The sequence below is a fragment of the Catharus ustulatus genome, chromosome 3 (assembly GCF_009819885.2).
Source record: "Catharus ustulatus isolate bCatUst1 chromosome 3, bCatUst1.pri.v2, whole genome shotgun sequence".
Taxonomy (NCBI): domain Eukaryota; kingdom Metazoa; phylum Chordata; class Aves; order Passeriformes; family Turdidae; genus Catharus; species Catharus ustulatus.
The window spans coordinates 84,610,356-84,627,014 of NC_046223.1; the positions used below are offsets into that span (position 1 = coordinate 84,610,356).

The 16,659-nt window shown below is 37.1% G+C and overlaps 1 protein-coding gene across 1 annotated transcript in view; it reads right to left on the reverse strand.

Moving 5' to 3' along the window:
* The window catches only part of BCKDHB (branched chain keto acid dehydrogenase E1 subunit beta), a 118,928-nt gene that overhangs the window by 86,960 nt on the left and 15,309 nt on the right, over positions 1-16,659 (reverse strand). Inside the window, exons 4-6 of the mRNA XM_033056321.2 lie at positions 8,273-8,406; positions 7,437-7,592; positions 4,070-4,178 (exon numbers count right to left, since the gene is read on the reverse strand). Of these exons, the coding sequence (XP_032912212.1) occupies positions 4,070-4,178; positions 7,437-7,592; positions 8,273-8,406 (399 nt within the window). The remainder of the gene's footprint in view (positions 1-4,069; positions 4,179-7,436; positions 7,593-8,272; positions 8,407-16,659) is intronic.

Below are 16,659 nucleotides of genomic sequence, written 5' to 3' on the forward strand. Positions count from 1 at the left end.
CTCCCAACTAATATAAATGAAAAATAGTATATGAAATTATTCTATTAATATTCTTTCATAATAATTATCTACTTCAGGATAACAATGTTTACATACAAAGCAACCTATTCATCTATTACTAAAGAAATATTTAAATCAAATGTTTCACATACAGCAATTGACAAAATTAACAAAAAGTTGTAATTAGCAGTGAAAAAGGACCATGATAAGTTAATTTTAAGAGGTTACAACATCTGTTGCATTTTCTAAAGGAACAGTCTGAACAGCAGAAAGAAAATACATGTTTTCTCATCTTACCTGCCTTGTCTCTATAACAACCACTGATGCAAGTCATATTTATTTCTACACCACCAATGTCATATATAGTACAATTAAATGAAACTGAAAAGGTCAAAAAACATCAGAGTAGGTTCTCCACAAGATGTCTAAACCTGATAATGTCAAGGTGACTCATCTTCTCCTTTGATTCATAACCATTATGTTCTCTTGACACCGCACAGGCTGTTAACACTTTTTATAAACCAAAGCCTCCTCTTCCTTTTTAATTCAGATATTTTCTTAGTATCTCTGACATTTAGGGGGATGTCACTACAGCACTTTCAGTAACATTATGATCTCGTAAGTTAAATAGCAACAGAATTCTCCCTATGCATGTGTACTTGCATATTTAACTCTAGATTTTTACTCGGAAGGGCTTACATTTCTTTGCTCCTTCCTAATATAATTGAAGGAAAATTTACATACACAATACTTCTGATAAAGACTTGTATGGTTATGCGAAAGAAGACAGCACCTGCTCCTTGAAGGGTGGCTAGACAAGGATCTTTACAACACAAAAGGGAATAACAGGAAGAGGAAGAAGCCGGAAGGAAGAACTCACAGGGATACAAATCTTACCACAAAGGCTGAGGGTGGCAGTTGCAAGAACAAAACTTGGTCAGTCCCACTTATTGATAAGGGTATCGGGAATATGGGAGTGTTTCTTTCAGTAAAATTATCTGATGGGACTGATAAAGAAAAAGAAGAAGCTATGAACAAAATACGGAGACACATACCTGAAGACAAATTTAACTAAGACAAACCTTGTCAGGAACGCTCAGAGAAGGGTTATAAATTTTTGGTGGATGGAATGGAAGTTTTGTCATTATTTTAGTTGGATTTTTCTTTTTTTTTTTGCTTGTTTGTTTTAAACAAAGTATTATTAGCTTCAGGCTACCTGAATAAGGACAGATATCCTGTGTTTTAAAGACCATCCCACCTACAGTTTATTTTTAGTTGTAATTTCAACAACTCTGAACAAAATATCACAGAAAAATATTCAGAGGCCTCACAGGAAGAAAGAAAAAGTCCATTAGAGGAAAATGATGAGACTCAAAAGCCTACATTAATTTTACAGATAGAAAATCTTCCTTTTCATTAACATCCTTAACACCTTAACTTTTCAACTAAGTCCCACTGTAACATCAGTCACAAAGATCTCTGAACTCTGAAATACATCTAGTCACATGAAGCTAAAGCCAAGAAAAAGCTGTGGTGGGACAATATAATTTCATTATTTAACTACTTAGCCATCATCATCGAAATACAGAAAATTATTTTTGTCCAGAACAGCGAGATCCCAAATCTTAGGGGAAGTTTTACACCATGCTAAAAAGGAAAAAATAGTTATAAATTAAGTAATAGAGGACAAGATGCCATTTTGTGCTTTTGTTTTGAAAGCCAGAATGTTCCCAGAGAAGACTCCGTACTGTTTTGAAAAACTAATAGAAAGACACAATAAATACAGACATAATTCAAGTTTACTGTCTAAGTCAATTTCTGAATCTGTACTATTTTCTTTCTCCTACTGGAATCAACACATTCACATAGGGTATTGTAAAAATTTTCTCTACTAAACACAGAACAGACACATTTTTAAAACCCTTCTTTCCATCAGTTATCTTATTCTTGTTTACCCGCTTGTGTCTCATTGCTGTTGCATCTTAATCTTATCAATCATGACAGCCCTGGCTCATTTCTGAATTCACCAGGCCACGTGGTTTCTATGGTGGAATCACCAGAAACCCAGACTATGGCCAGGAGAATAAGAATGAACTCTGAGAGAGATCAGTGTTATAGGAGAAACTCCCAGATAGCAGTCATCTTCCGGTACAAGCTGGAAGAAGCACAACCCACAAAGGACAGCTTAATAGCAAAAATGACACACTAATGATAACACAGACAAAGGTTTGCACTGAAAATAAAAGAACATAAAAACCATTCCATATAGTAAAATATTCCTGCTTTACATTGTAGAAACAATAAAATACCCATGTAGATGAAAGAAGTTACCTATTACAATCATTTCTGCCATATGCTGAGAGCTTACACCATTAAACTGATATTCTTAGAAATTTTAAGACAAAAAATATTGGTAAAGTCTCTGAAAATTAGCCATCAGAATACAGTAGGAAATCACTGACTTTGAAATGACCAACAGCAACATTGTAGCTGGTTACTGACCAGCACATACATCACATTAAACACTATTTCAGCACATCCTTACTCAGGATTTCCATCACAAGCTTGATTTATGTTCAATAAATGAGCCAGCAGTTGCTTTACAAGTCATTTCCTCAAACACAAAAACCTTCCTATATTCTCAAAAGCTGTGTGATATTGATGTGCAGCCTTTCACACCAGCAGGCAAACAAGCATTTTATTAACTCTACAGTCTGTACTTATGACTTGTAAATACTGGGGGAAAGCAGGAGAAATAAAGGCCTGTTTTAAAAACACTGCATTTTTTTCTTTAACAGGACTCAGACTCAAGTTCATTTTTCAAATTACTTCCTTTAAATGAATGGACAGAGACCTTTCCATTGAATTTTAGTAAGTTCTCAAAACACACTAAACTTAAGGAATGCAATACCCAATGGATACATCACACCCCACCACACTAAAAATAGCTGCACTTTTAAATTTACATTGCTAATGGGACTTCTGGACCCTTTTGAAAATATAAAAGCAAATAAACAGTTTTGCCAGTAAATATCCTATTTGATCCTGAGTTATATTACTACTTTTTTGTAGTTTTGATGTCTGCTTTATATATTTTCCCCTTATTACTGTCTCTCTAGGAAGAGGATAAATAATAACCAGTTGACAAAACGGATGCACTGAGAGAAAAGTGCTGTACAAAGCAAAAATGAAACATTTTGTCTGTCACTCAAATTCAGTCCACACAGAGTCAACTTATAAACTGGATTGATGGATCAAGCACAGTTCACATATAAAGCCACAGGACAGGGAAATGCTACAGATAAGTCATGGCTTCAGTTCTATTTTATCATCTGCTCATCCAATTTCTCTGCCTATCTCCACATGCAAAATTTTTCATCCATTTTCCGTTCTGTCAAGTTTGTATAGTCCAAAGAAGCAACAAGCTAATTTTTAGAACCAAATCAAACGCCATCATTGTCTATTTCCACTGTTCCAGTACTTTACACATAACTGAGTGTTCTTAAAACTGAAAATTGTTAAAACTATTCTGATCCAGAAAGTTCACTATGACTAAAAACAAAGTAATGGCAATCACATTTCCTTTCAAATAAGGTTATAATTTTAAAGATTTTTAGAAATTAAGCATTTCAAAGAAATTGTGGAAAAACTATGATGGTGGGGCTCAGCTCCTTTGGAAAAATAAAAACTGATCTGGAAACTTATTTTAGTATTTAGAGTTACCACAAAAAAGCAGTTCAAATTCTGCCAAATTTATATCAGAATTTAATAAAGAATAATACCTCTTACTTCTATTTCTTTTTTTAACCTTGGGCTGTAAAGCATTCCACTTCCAAAGTTAATTAAGCATAAATCAGAAAGCAAATGTTCATTTATCTTTGCAGTCAGAACTTCAAGAACTTATTCAGTTTTCACAATTTCTCTAAAAATCCAGCCCACAAGATACCTAGAGACCAAACAAGTCAAGACTTCTACTTAAATATTGTTTTAGCTGTGACAATCAACATATACGTGCAAAAAAACCCAAATATTGTTGCTTTATTGGAAAATACAACATAAAAATCTTTACCTGCAGCTCTGTAAAGTATTTTAGGTTCAAAGAATATGCATGGATTTTTGTCCTCTATGCATGACAGCAGCAATCCTTTGGCTTGCAGAGGACTCCTTGGAATAACTACCTGTAAAAATATTTTAAGTAGTTTATTTAAAATTGCAATTCTGTTAGAAACTTCATCAATAATACTTAAAGCTAAGCAATTATTTGCTTTAAATAAATCTACATACAGATTGAGCTTTTCTTACAAAGCAAATTAACATCAGTGCTACATTATTAAAACATACTCCAAATTCTGAATTTTGTTTGTTGATGAGGTTTTAATAGTTCCCCTCCATACAGTGATTTAAATACCAAGGTACTGTGCTCAGATAAGACAGAACTAGGATCTTATAGCATCTTAACAATAACATTTGAGGTAAAAGGTATAGGAGAATTTCAGCCAGATTTATATTATATATTTATATACACACACACACACACACTTACTGAAATCAATGTTGATGTATAACAAAAAAATGCAGCTGAGTGATCTCCAGTTACTTGGGTAAAGACTCATCAGAGCAGAATGAATCATTTTTAGGACAGACTTTATTTACCTTATTCATTTACAATGTTACATCAGAACATGGTGATAAAAACTATTCCAAAGCTGGAAGTCACTACACTAGAGAGCATGATAGTAGGAAGACCCAGTTATCATTGACATGACTGACAAAAATAAACTGAAAAATACATACTGAAAGTCCCATGTTTAAGGACTACATTTTTATTACAGATTTAGAACTCAGCAGTAGAAATTCAGATCTGAATTTTTTATCTGCTCAAAAGATGACTAGCATACTATGCAGTAAATTGCTAAAAAAAAGCAACAACATAGCCAAGAAATTGTTATTGCTATTGCAAGAATCATTGCTAGACACTCAACTGGAATACTTAATGATTCTTTCAAGCCTTTGAAAAGAAAAAGAACGAAACAGATGTTAAAAGAACTCCAGATATTGTTAACACTTCTTAGATACTTTGATTTATTTAGTCTAACAAAACAAAGACTAAAGAGAGTACAAGTGTTTTAGAATATAAACGGGATGGTGAAGGACAGATAAGTTAAATATACAAGTTAGTCAAAAACAAATTTAGGCTGGAAATGAAAAAGAAAGCTTCTGACTATGAGTAAATATTCTTACAATGGAATGCAGAGAATCAATATTAATGTCTTCCATGTACACTCTCACAACATTGGACAAAAGATAAAATCATCCAGTAGTGTCCTCAAACCTCAACAAGCTTTGTCTAAGTACCAATGATCATAACCCTTCCCCTGAATAACCAAAGCTGTACAAATTCCCTTGGGCTTGGGCAATCCAAACTGCACCTGCCCCTTAAGAAAAACACAAAATAAAAAGCCAGAAACCTTTCACAAAGTCTAATAAGAGGGTCGTTTTGAAAGTCACTCTTTCCAAAGATCAAACCCTACCCTTCTTAGCTTGTAAGACTTTGTCTTTCCTCCTATTACATGGAGAAAATATGCTTAGATATGAGACACTTTACAATGTATCTGAACCCCCAGTTTATTTTAAGTTCTTGACTGCTATTTTAAGGGCCAGGGTTATTCAAAAATACCCACAATCCCGAAACATTATGAACTGGATCACAAAACAGCTTTGCAAAAAAAAAAAAAAGGAAGAACACTTTTTTCACAAAGCAATAGTATTCAAAAGATAGAGTCCAAAACACTTCTCTGTGCACAAAACACAGTAGATTGTTCCATCAGTTCCATAGAAGTAATGCGCCTTTACCTTTAACTGAGATGACAGATCTTAGTGGTAGCAACCCATTTTAGCATTTTACCCAAGGAAAAGTGAAAGAAAGTGAAAAACCAACACAAAACTCAGAGGTGGGAACAAAGAAATTATATTATCTGGAGTGACAAAATAAAATTCTCACTTACTAACATATTGGTAAGTCTAGCCATCAGCTTACGCAGTTGGTGTGAATTAGAGTTTTAATCACCAGAGTGGACCACTGAATTTCATCCCTGGGTTTAGTATACAAAAGTTTGAAATTGACCTACAAGATCAGCAGAAATTAGCTAGACCTGGACTCAGTATTTTAATCCTCTAAACTGTGTTTTGCTTTCATATAATAATTAACTCCTTTAGTTTTTAAACAAGCTCTAGAAAACATTTGATTCAATAACCTGGCAAAAGACTTTGTAGATTGCTTTTGTCTACAATCAGGAACTACTTTCAAATTCAGAAGAGGACCTCAAATGCCATGAAGAACACCCAAAGACAAAAAAGTATCCCATTCCTCCAATATAATGAAATAAAGTGTGAATAATACAAGTTTTTTTATTTAAGAGAAGAACAAGTAGGAGAAATGGCTATGGCCTCCCCATAGATGAGTAATATCTCAAGCTTTAGGACACCAAAATCAAACAAACAGAGACAGCAGTTTAAACAGCAGATAAACAATGAACATGTGTCTTTAGAATACAAATACTGGTTCTGCTTAGATCTTCTACATTAATCCACCATGAGTCATTGCTCAATGGACTGGATGCCAGCTAGCATCCAGTTAGCTAGATGTTAAGTACATACTTAACAGATGTACAAGTTCACAGGCAAAACTTTATTCACGAGAAAACAATGCTCTCTTAATTCGAGATGACTAGGTGTTGCCACTCCCTCTTCTCTTGTAAAGTTATCCACCAAAGCACTAGGCATCTTCACTTCAAGGGATGCCAGAGTCTCAGGCAGAAAGCTGGTCTAAAGTTCTCACTCAGAAAATCACCAAGCAGTTGAGTTTGACAGGGACCTCCAGAAGGTCATCTGGTCCAACACCCTCGACCAAGTAGAGTCATCCACATCCAGTTGCCTGGAACCATGTGCAGACAAATTCTGAGTCTCTAAGAATGGACACTCCACAAACTCTCTGTGTAATCTGTGCTTGCTCAGACAGATCCTCAGGTGTTTCAGTTTGTTCCCACTGCCCACCATTGTCTTTCATAAAAATTAATTCAATAATACATTTAAGATAGATGCAGAAATTCAAAAAAATAGAAAGTACAACTTATTAAGTGTTAGTTTTTAGGTTCTGTAATACACAGCACACAAAACTATGTCAAATGTACGTTTGTAGTGCAAAGAACAAACACAAAATGTTATATCTACTAAAGATTGTTTCAATAATGGTTATAAATTCTCCAACACTTAAAAGAGTTTAAGTTTTCTAATAGTTTTTAATTAGCATATTCAGATATTTTGTTATGCATTGACATCTACTCTTCTTCCCCTGTCTGCACCCAGACTCATTGCTAGTAAAGTTCATTATAAAACAAACAAAAAAAATTAAACTTTGTAAAAAAGAGTTGCTATACCTTTATTCCTGGGCAGTGAGCAAAAAAGGCTTCTGGACTTTGAGAGTGATATAGTGCACCATGACCCACACAGCCCCAGGGTGCTCTAATGGTGAGGTTTCCACAATTGAACAGATCTCCAGAGCGGTAACGATATTTTGCTGCTTCATTAACAATCTGGGAAGATTTATATGTATATAAAAGTAACATTCAGTCCAATACCTCTAGTTATGCATCAAGATACTTCAATACATGAAAAGTAACTCCATCATCTGTTGCATGCATGGGATTCAGAGGATGAAATTAGAAGCAAAGGAATAGTGTATGTCAGCTCAAAGACAAACATTTTCTAAGGCAAATAAACCAATAATTTACTGTGTTCAAGTTAGATGCCTAAGCCTCAGGGGTAGCTTTATAACCCAGTTATTTCCTCATTCTATATTGCCAGTCAGCCCAGTCTGGATCTGTACTTGTCCTGTGGACACACGGCCAGCTGCAGCTGTACGCAGCAATGAGAGACTGTGTTCAGAGGACACAGGCTGTTGAATTTATAGCTGCTGAAGCCAACACAGCCACAAAACCAAAAATTAAAACAAACAGACATTTGCCTCAAACCAGATCTTTAATTTCCATTATTTAATAGCCAACAAATTGGCCATGGTACAGTTTACTGTTTACAGTACAATATTAGCACTGTTTGCAGTTTACGCCTGTTTACCTAAAGCATGCATAAATATTAGTAATACAGCTGTGGTTATATTTGCAAAAATTACAAACCAAGTACTAGTGCTAACAGAAGAGTAATTTAAACAATTTTAAGATTTATTTTAACCACTCTCAAATTTATTAGTACTAACCTGATCAAATGCTGGAAAAATGTAATCTGCAAATTGAATTTCTGCAATGGCTGTAGCACCTGTAACAGCAATTCCAATACCAAAGCCAACAATTCCTTGTTCACATAAAGGGGTGTTGAAAACTCTGTCTTTACCTGTATTAAAAATAAAAAACCACAAAATTCCTTTAACACACCAGCTCTAAGTCGAAAATATTGTCCCAAAAATATTTTACTTATAAAAAAGTCACATGCAATTAAGCATATGGCTGCTTAGATGGGCTTTATAAGTGTAGAAACAATAACCATCCATTACAGGTACAGATACTCAAACTTGTAACAAGTCAGAGAAAGAAAAGGAGAAACTAAATGAAAGACCAGTTTCTGTAACTTCCAACATTCTTAACATCTGAAGGAAAATTTGTTCTTATTCACACTTAAATATGTATACCCCTCATGCTTATATGGGAGTAAACAATACATACAAGCATTTTTAAAAGTTTACAATAAAGGTAAGTGCTGTTTCTTCCATTTTTCCACGCACTGACAAGTAACTGTCCCTACTCAAAGGCAGATGTCCAGGAGCACCTGTTCAAAAGCACACAGCCTCTTGTCCACATCCCCCCATCAGCAGTGCCCATTCTTACCACATTTCTCTCCCAAGGTAAGGCCACACTTACATAATCTGCTTTGTCTCCAAGGAGCTTCAAGCAGCTCCTGCTACAAACCCAAAACATTTGATTTCATTTCTTCTCTATGGGAGTGCAAAAGGTTATTTTAGTCCTGACATACTTCTGTGCCACAGTAATTTCAGATCCCAAATACTCATCAATCTAATAGATGGTTGCAGACAAAATTGTTCAGTTCATGAAATTAAAAACAAGAAGGAGTAGGAGGGAGATGAAACACCACTACAATATCCTCTATAAGACATATTTACAATATTTGCCAGCAGTACTTTTCTGCCAAAGGAGTACAGCAGAAAAATCTCAGTCTGCTATTAAATCTTCCCATTACAACACTGGGTAGACAGTAGTTTCTATAGGAATCCATCATGCATGAAAATGCCAAGACTTCAAATTGGATGGAAAAAATGTGCACAGTGCACACCAGTGACTATGAAATAAATTAAACAGTAACAAAATAACCATGAAACAACTAACCAAAAAACCAGGCTAAAATAAGTGGGAAAACTGTTACTAGGAGGACTTGTCATTTCAATACCTGTAAGATCAACTATAAAAACGAAAGCTAACAAAAACTTTTCAGAAAGGGATGATTAGGGAAAAACCATAGTCCAAGGCTGTATTTGCAATACACTAAAGGGAGGCATGTTTTACAAATCTTTAAGGGACTTCTTTCATTTTCACACATCACCCAGCACATCACTGTCACCTCTTGTCCATATGCATGTATGTATGTGTGTGTATATATATATAAGTAAATACATTTTTGGCTCTCCCTCTGCTTTCCTTTTTTTCCACCCACCTCCATTCATTTAAAGCAAGTAAAAAAAATAAATGCCATCAAATGATATTACAATGTTGGTGGCGTCAGTGAGGCAACACAAGCCAACACCAAGTCTCCAAAAAGCTGTCACAATTGCTGGACACATCATGATTTCTCATACAAGTCAGTGTAAACACAGAGAATCCAAGATTATTTTTCCCCTAGAGGGACTCTTTACTGTGTAAACTGTTCTTATTTCTAAAGGAACTGTAACATCAGTTCCTATATTGCACACTCTGGTGCACTCTCACCACTGACTGACATCATGGCCACAAAAAAGGAAAATAAACTTTCTGTGTAAATGTGTAGTTGTCCCAGGCCCTACCATCACAACTGTAACACCATAAACACTTGGCAAACACTTCCTTCCCTCCCTTTTCTTTATCTAGCATACTATGAATGAGCCATCTCGACTCCCTTCTTTATCACTGACACAATTAATCTTAATTTAAAACAAATCTTATTTTTAGAAGCACAAAATGTATTAACATTATGAAGAAATATGGCAATGTTGGTAATTTTGTTCCCTACTTTCTATTTTCCTACTCCTAATAAGTCCATTGGCAGATCACTATTTTTCACTTCACTTGATTACGGGATATTTTCATCTAAGACTTATAGCTTACCTAACCTTATTCTTTATTAACAGATTTTTCAAAGTATACTGAAATAGCCTAAAACACAGGTTCCATAAATAAATAACTCTCACTCAAAAATTGAAATTTATCTGAACAATCCTGTAAAATGAGATTTTGACTAATAATTGATACAAACTTAAAAATTAATTATTTAATATCAATTTAGGGTGGTGAATTAATTTAAAAGCATGTTAGCTCCACCACACTAGTATGTAACTCTATAATTCAAAATATAAAATATATCCTAATAAAACTGCTGAAATACTACTGAGATACTAAATGAGAGGCATCACGCTGCTATCACTGAAGTATGATGAAACAAATGAAGCAAAAATTACTAAGGCAAAAGTGAAATGTAATGAGAGAGCTGTAATGTGAGGAGTGTGAAGCACCTAATTTGGAGTTTCAGGACTAAAGATACAATTCTGAAGCACCATGACTTAAAACAGAAAAGAGTGAGCCAGGAAATTTAATGAATGAAATTTGTTACTCAGGAATGGTTTTGATTGTAGCATTAAGACAATAATACTGATCTCCTAAAAGCAAATCCTAAAGTACTTTACTAAATATTAGATCAAAAAACAACTTTGGGTAGAGTTTTAAAGGGTAGGGTTTTCTTTATAAAATCTAGCCCGTTATGGCAACAAGACATATACATTGTTAGGATAAAACAAATTTATTCATTTCCTCAAACATTAAAAATTGTATGGTGTTGCTTTAACCTTTATTTTTATTGATATGGTACGAAAATCATTACTAAAACTAACACAAAATATTTAAATATTTAGCATTTACAGTAATTTCACGAATACAAGCCGCACCAATTTGACCAAAAGTTTGGTGGAAACCCGGAAGTGCGACCAATATTCCGGGGCGGTTAATACATGAACAATATTCTAAAAGCTGCCAACACGGAAGTGAGAGCCCGCGGCAGCCCCAAGCCAAGCTGGAGCCCGGCCGGCCCCGGCAGAGGTGGGAAAGCCTAGCAGAGGCGGGGCCAGCAGTGTGGGGGGCAGGCGGCTGAGCCTGAGCCAGCAGGGCGGGGCAGGGGGGGTGGCAGAGCCCGGGCCAGCAGGGCGGGGGAGCCTGGGAGAACTGGGGCGAGCAGTGCAGGGGAGCGTGGCAGAAGCAGGAAGGCCGGCAGGTGGGGCTGCCTGGCAGCGGGGGAAGCCCAGCAGAATCGGGGCCAGCAGCGTGGGGGAGCCCGGCGGTGCGGGGGCCTGCAGTGCCGGCCAGGGCGAGGAAACGCGGCGGCGGTGCAGACGGGAGGGGGCGGCCGGCGAGCTTGGCGGCGGCCACCCCGCTGGCAGAGCCTGGCAGCGGCGGCAGCCCTGCCGGCCGGGCGAGTAAACATGGCACGGGGCGGCCGGCGTGCCTGGCAGCGGCGGCGGCGGCTGGCCCGCCGGCAGGGCGACTAAACGCAGCAGTGGGGCGGTGCTGACGGGAGAGGGGGGCCAGTGAGCGCAGCGGCGGCTGCAGCACCATCCGGCCGGCCCCGTCGGCAACCATGAGCGGGCCGAGCCTGCCTGGCCCCGCCCCGAACCAGTAAACCCCGCTATGCCGCGATCCTGTTACTAATTGGCCAATTTGTGAAAGCTGCACACGGATTCTCGCTACGAACGAAAGTGCGGCTAATATTCGGGGTGCGGCTTATCTATTGACAAAGACAGCAACATTGTCGAGGCACCGGAAGTGCGGCTTATACTCCGTGCGGCTTGTATTCGTGAAACTACTGTAAATGAATTAATCCTATGTATTTTTATCTATTTTATTTCACATTTTGTTATTTTTCGCTTTTTTTTTCAAACTGTGAAAAGGAAGTCCATTTTGATAAACAGCCATTCACATCACCCTCTGCAAACCAGCTGAGATAGATTCCAGCTGAAATCTGACTGACGCAGACAAATAACCCAGAGATACTTTATGTTTCTGTATTTCATTTCCTTACCAACAAAGAACCACTTCCTAAAATGTGCTCCCCTATGATTTGCGTCAGCCACGCAGCCCAAAACAAACTAACTGGTCAGTCCAGGTGAAAGTAACACCTCTGCATTTTCTGAAGCCAGGTGCGTCAGCCTCTGCAGGAAGACATCACGCTGGTGTGCATTTCAATTAACCTGCCTGCCTTTATAAACATCCCTGCTTTCAGCCATCAGAACAGGTCAGTGCCCTCTGCCAGCTACTGAGGGAAGCAATGCAGCAAACAGGGAAGCTTCTGTGAAAAAAAAGGATGATTCTTCTCATCTCTCCATCCCAATAACTCAGAAGTAAGACTAGATGCATGTTAAGGAAGTGAAAAAACCACTCTAGAATTCTTCCCTTAAATTATGAAGAACAAACACTAAGGAAAAAAGCAATACTCTGTTCAATTTTACTTAAATAAAAAAGGAGCAATCTTTGTGATTTTTCAGAACAAAGAGTGCCCCACAAATATACAAATTACCACTGACCCTTTGTGTAAGAGACAACAGCTTTAAGGCAGTCTCACAGTCATCTTCTCGTTTGCCAGAAATAAAGAGTTTCATAGCAACCTAACAGAACATGTTTACAGACATTTGTAGTCGATTATTGTGCATTGATGTTTTGGCTGCTTCATCTTTATTTGTTCCAAGCCATCAGGAAAAAAGTATTTCAGATTTCAGTAACTGCAACAAGTCATGTTCCTGTCTTAATTTAACTCCAAAAATGAGATATTCAAACAATATTAAATCTCCTATAATGTTAACACACCACTCAATGCTCCAACTCTGAGTAATTTCACATCTCTCTGCACAAGTCCACACTGGACCATTTGGGTGGTTTAAGGAGTACTGCTGGTGATTTAGCCAAAGGAGAACTGTGCTTTTTTTTCAAGATACTTCTACATGATTGGTGTTTAAAAAATGCATATGGGTCTAAAAAGATGTCAGTACTGAGTAATATTAACAATATATGTGGAGGGCATTTTATTTGTCCAAATGATCTCACTGACTTCCATTTAAAACATCTATTTGAAATCAAATAGAAAAGTCTAAGAAGTTAAAAATATTAGTTCAACCAAAACAGTCAGGCTGCACATGCAGAAAAGACTGGAAAGAAAAGGAAGCCCTAGCAGATGAGCTTCTTTGCTGCTCACCAGAGATTTTGTGTAGAAAATTCAAACAGGAATTACTGATTTCCAATCAGTCCTGCCTTTAAAGATCTTTTTTAACATTAAAATATCTAGGATTTTTCATAGATGTACTTCTACATCAACTAATTTTATTTCTTAACATAATTAACACAATCTATTCAACATTTAAGCTTTCTTGGTCCCACCATCCCTTTCAAGCCCCATTTTACAACTGGCGACACTGCTAGTCTTCCATTTATCTGATACTATACAAGAGGGCAGGCCAAACAACAAGTAAATGCTGTTTAGTAAATTTCTACTCAGCTATCTTAAGAACTTCTGGGTTAACAAAAACTAGTTCTACTAACTTAACAGTTTTAATAATTTTGTTTAATCATTTTTTCTACTGTTAACCTAGTCACAGTTCTCCAGCTTCAAAAAAAACATGCCCTATTGCTCTAAAGGGAATACCAGTAAATATACTTTAACTTTACAGCTGAATATAGAAATTTCAAACCTACTTGTCCAAAGCAGGGCTTCCAGTTCACTGACACAGAGATGGTTTAACTTCCAGTCTTGATACCTTGCACACTAACATGTTGTGTGCTTAAAAAGCTTCTTTGTCCAGAGTTATCCATGTTAAAACATATTATTTCACCTAACTGATGAAAAGTGATTATACGAAATGAAAAGGATTTCATAAGCAAGTAGCTCTCAACTTCTGAAGATGAGTTCTACCTACTGTGCACAGAATAACAACTTACAGAATTTATCTATACTTCTCTCCTGTTCTTCCCCAACACTGCGCCCTACAAAAGCCAAGAAGATTTGTGTGTGGCCAAACATTCCTAACAGGCTTCAAGGACCCAGCCATGCCTCTGGCATAACTCAGCCAATCCCAGGCCTGAGTCCCCAGTCAAGAGAGTGTAAAATCTCAAGCGAAGTGCAGCAAGTTGGGTCTGTTAATAGGAGAATTACATGTATCCACACACATTGTGTATACACTGCCTACGCCTTCAATACAATTTCAACATTTAGGTACCTTGAATTAAAAAGTCATTCAAATTTTTATTATTTAACAACCAAGTACATGGCATTCCCATTACAATATCCATAGATATCCCAAAAAGTCACATTATGGCGGTAAGACACAAAAGTTAGCAAAGAAAACATACTGCCAAAATCTGGGAGCAACTGACGACAGGGTCAGAAATGAGATTTGCATGTACTAAACTAAATTAGCTTCCTCCTATTCTGCTGCTGCAAAATCCACTATCATATTCTATTCTGCAGCTAAGGAGCTGACTTCTAGTTTTAGACAGAAGCTTTTAGACAGAAGACATAAAGATAAAATGACAGATAAGTCTTTCCTGCTTGGTTTGACTTGTTCTTAATTATGTCTTAATTATGCTTCATTTGGGAGGAAAAAAGAAAATCCCACCAAAAAATGCATCCTTCTGAACCACTTGTTACTACTGTGTTGCCCAAAGTAAAGGACACCTGTTCTGCCTGGCAACTCATAAGAATAGGAATTCTTCACAAGTTTATCAATGCATGTCACTGACATAGCCAACACTTTAGAAAAGCACTTCAAGTTATTTGGAAATTAGGAACAGCTGAAGGGTATATTTTCTTTTCAAGTCTCCCCCAGTTACTAAATCATACATTTGAAGAAACACAAATGTTTGAACTAGTAGTTCTAGCTCAAAGTGTTCTCAACAAGTCATTCTTTGACCCAAGACAATGCATTTTTCTTCTAAGAGCTTATTAGATCACAAACACACTTTCACCTCCTCTCCCCCAAGATTCCCTCAGGAGAAAAGCGTGTTTCGTGCATTTTCATTTAACCCTCACTCTCAAAGACCACAAATAATATCAGAGTCAGAAGAACTGCTGAAGTACAAAGAAAAGTTTACCATGGATAGGGAGTAATCTCCTCCATTAGCTAGAAATTCTTACAATCTGCACAGTTACCAAATATCAGGTTTGGAAGGAAAACTTTCTAGTAAAACCTGGTAAACTGTAAAAGTTCACAGTATCAATATAACACTAAGAATGTCCTCGTCAGGCTTACAGACTTTTGGATTAGAGAAGACCCAGAAAAACTCCATAAACACCTCTGCCTTCCTAAAGCAAAGACTGAAGGTTTCATTTTCAGCCCTCCCCCAGTTCAAACTTTCTGTCACTTGTGACAAACTAGTAGCCACCAAAAACTAAAGAATAAACCAAAAATATTAAAATATATTATGTAATTCTCTCCCTTTCTCAGGGAAGAAGTGGGAGGAGTTGGGGCAGGTTAATGCTTTGTCTTTAGCTTTGAATGCTGGTAACCTTGCAAGTAATTTTATCTTCCCACAATGGAAGAGCAGCCAAGCAGTGGTACAAACAGGGGAAGAGCAGATTCTTCTCAGGTACTCAGTGTCAACCGAAAGAATGATGCAAAAAAGTAAACTAATTATATTAAAGAAAAAATCCTCACTATGACAGTAGTCACATGCTGGAATAAGCTGTCCCAAGAGGTTGTAGAAGCTCCTGCCTTGGACATGTTCAAACTCACCTGGACAAGACCACAGGCAACCTAAACTGTGTTTTTAGGTTTCAAACAGATGACTTTCAAGGTCATCTGAAAGAGATTACTTTCAAGGTCTTCTCCTTACAACCCTCTATGATTTATTAACAGCCCCAAGTAGGTCTAGATGCTGACTGCCAAAACTTTTTTTGCCTGTCCTTTTTACCTGTCCTGCTGATGGAAGCATTTAATGACATCAATAAAATAGTACTGATTCAGATCCACACTCCTAGGAAAACATTTAAAAAGCAGTTCACATCTCAGTGGTAGATTTCTTCATCAGAATTTCTTTTTACTTTTGTAAGGGACTCTTGGAGGAAGAGGAGGTGAAAGAGTAGTTTTGATCTAATGAGCTCTTGGAAGGAAAATGCATCATCTTGAGTTAGAGAATGACTTGTTGAGAACACTTTGACCTGGAACTGCTAGTTCAAACATTCATGCAGGCTGCCCACTCCACACTGAAATCCTCCTCATCATCTGGCTCATACACCCAGTTGCAGCCTAAATAAAAAAAGAGCAATGCCTAATTGGACAAAGCATTCAAATATTCCTCCAGCTATGATTAATAACATTCCTTTGTCAACTACAAAAAACTTTTGCTA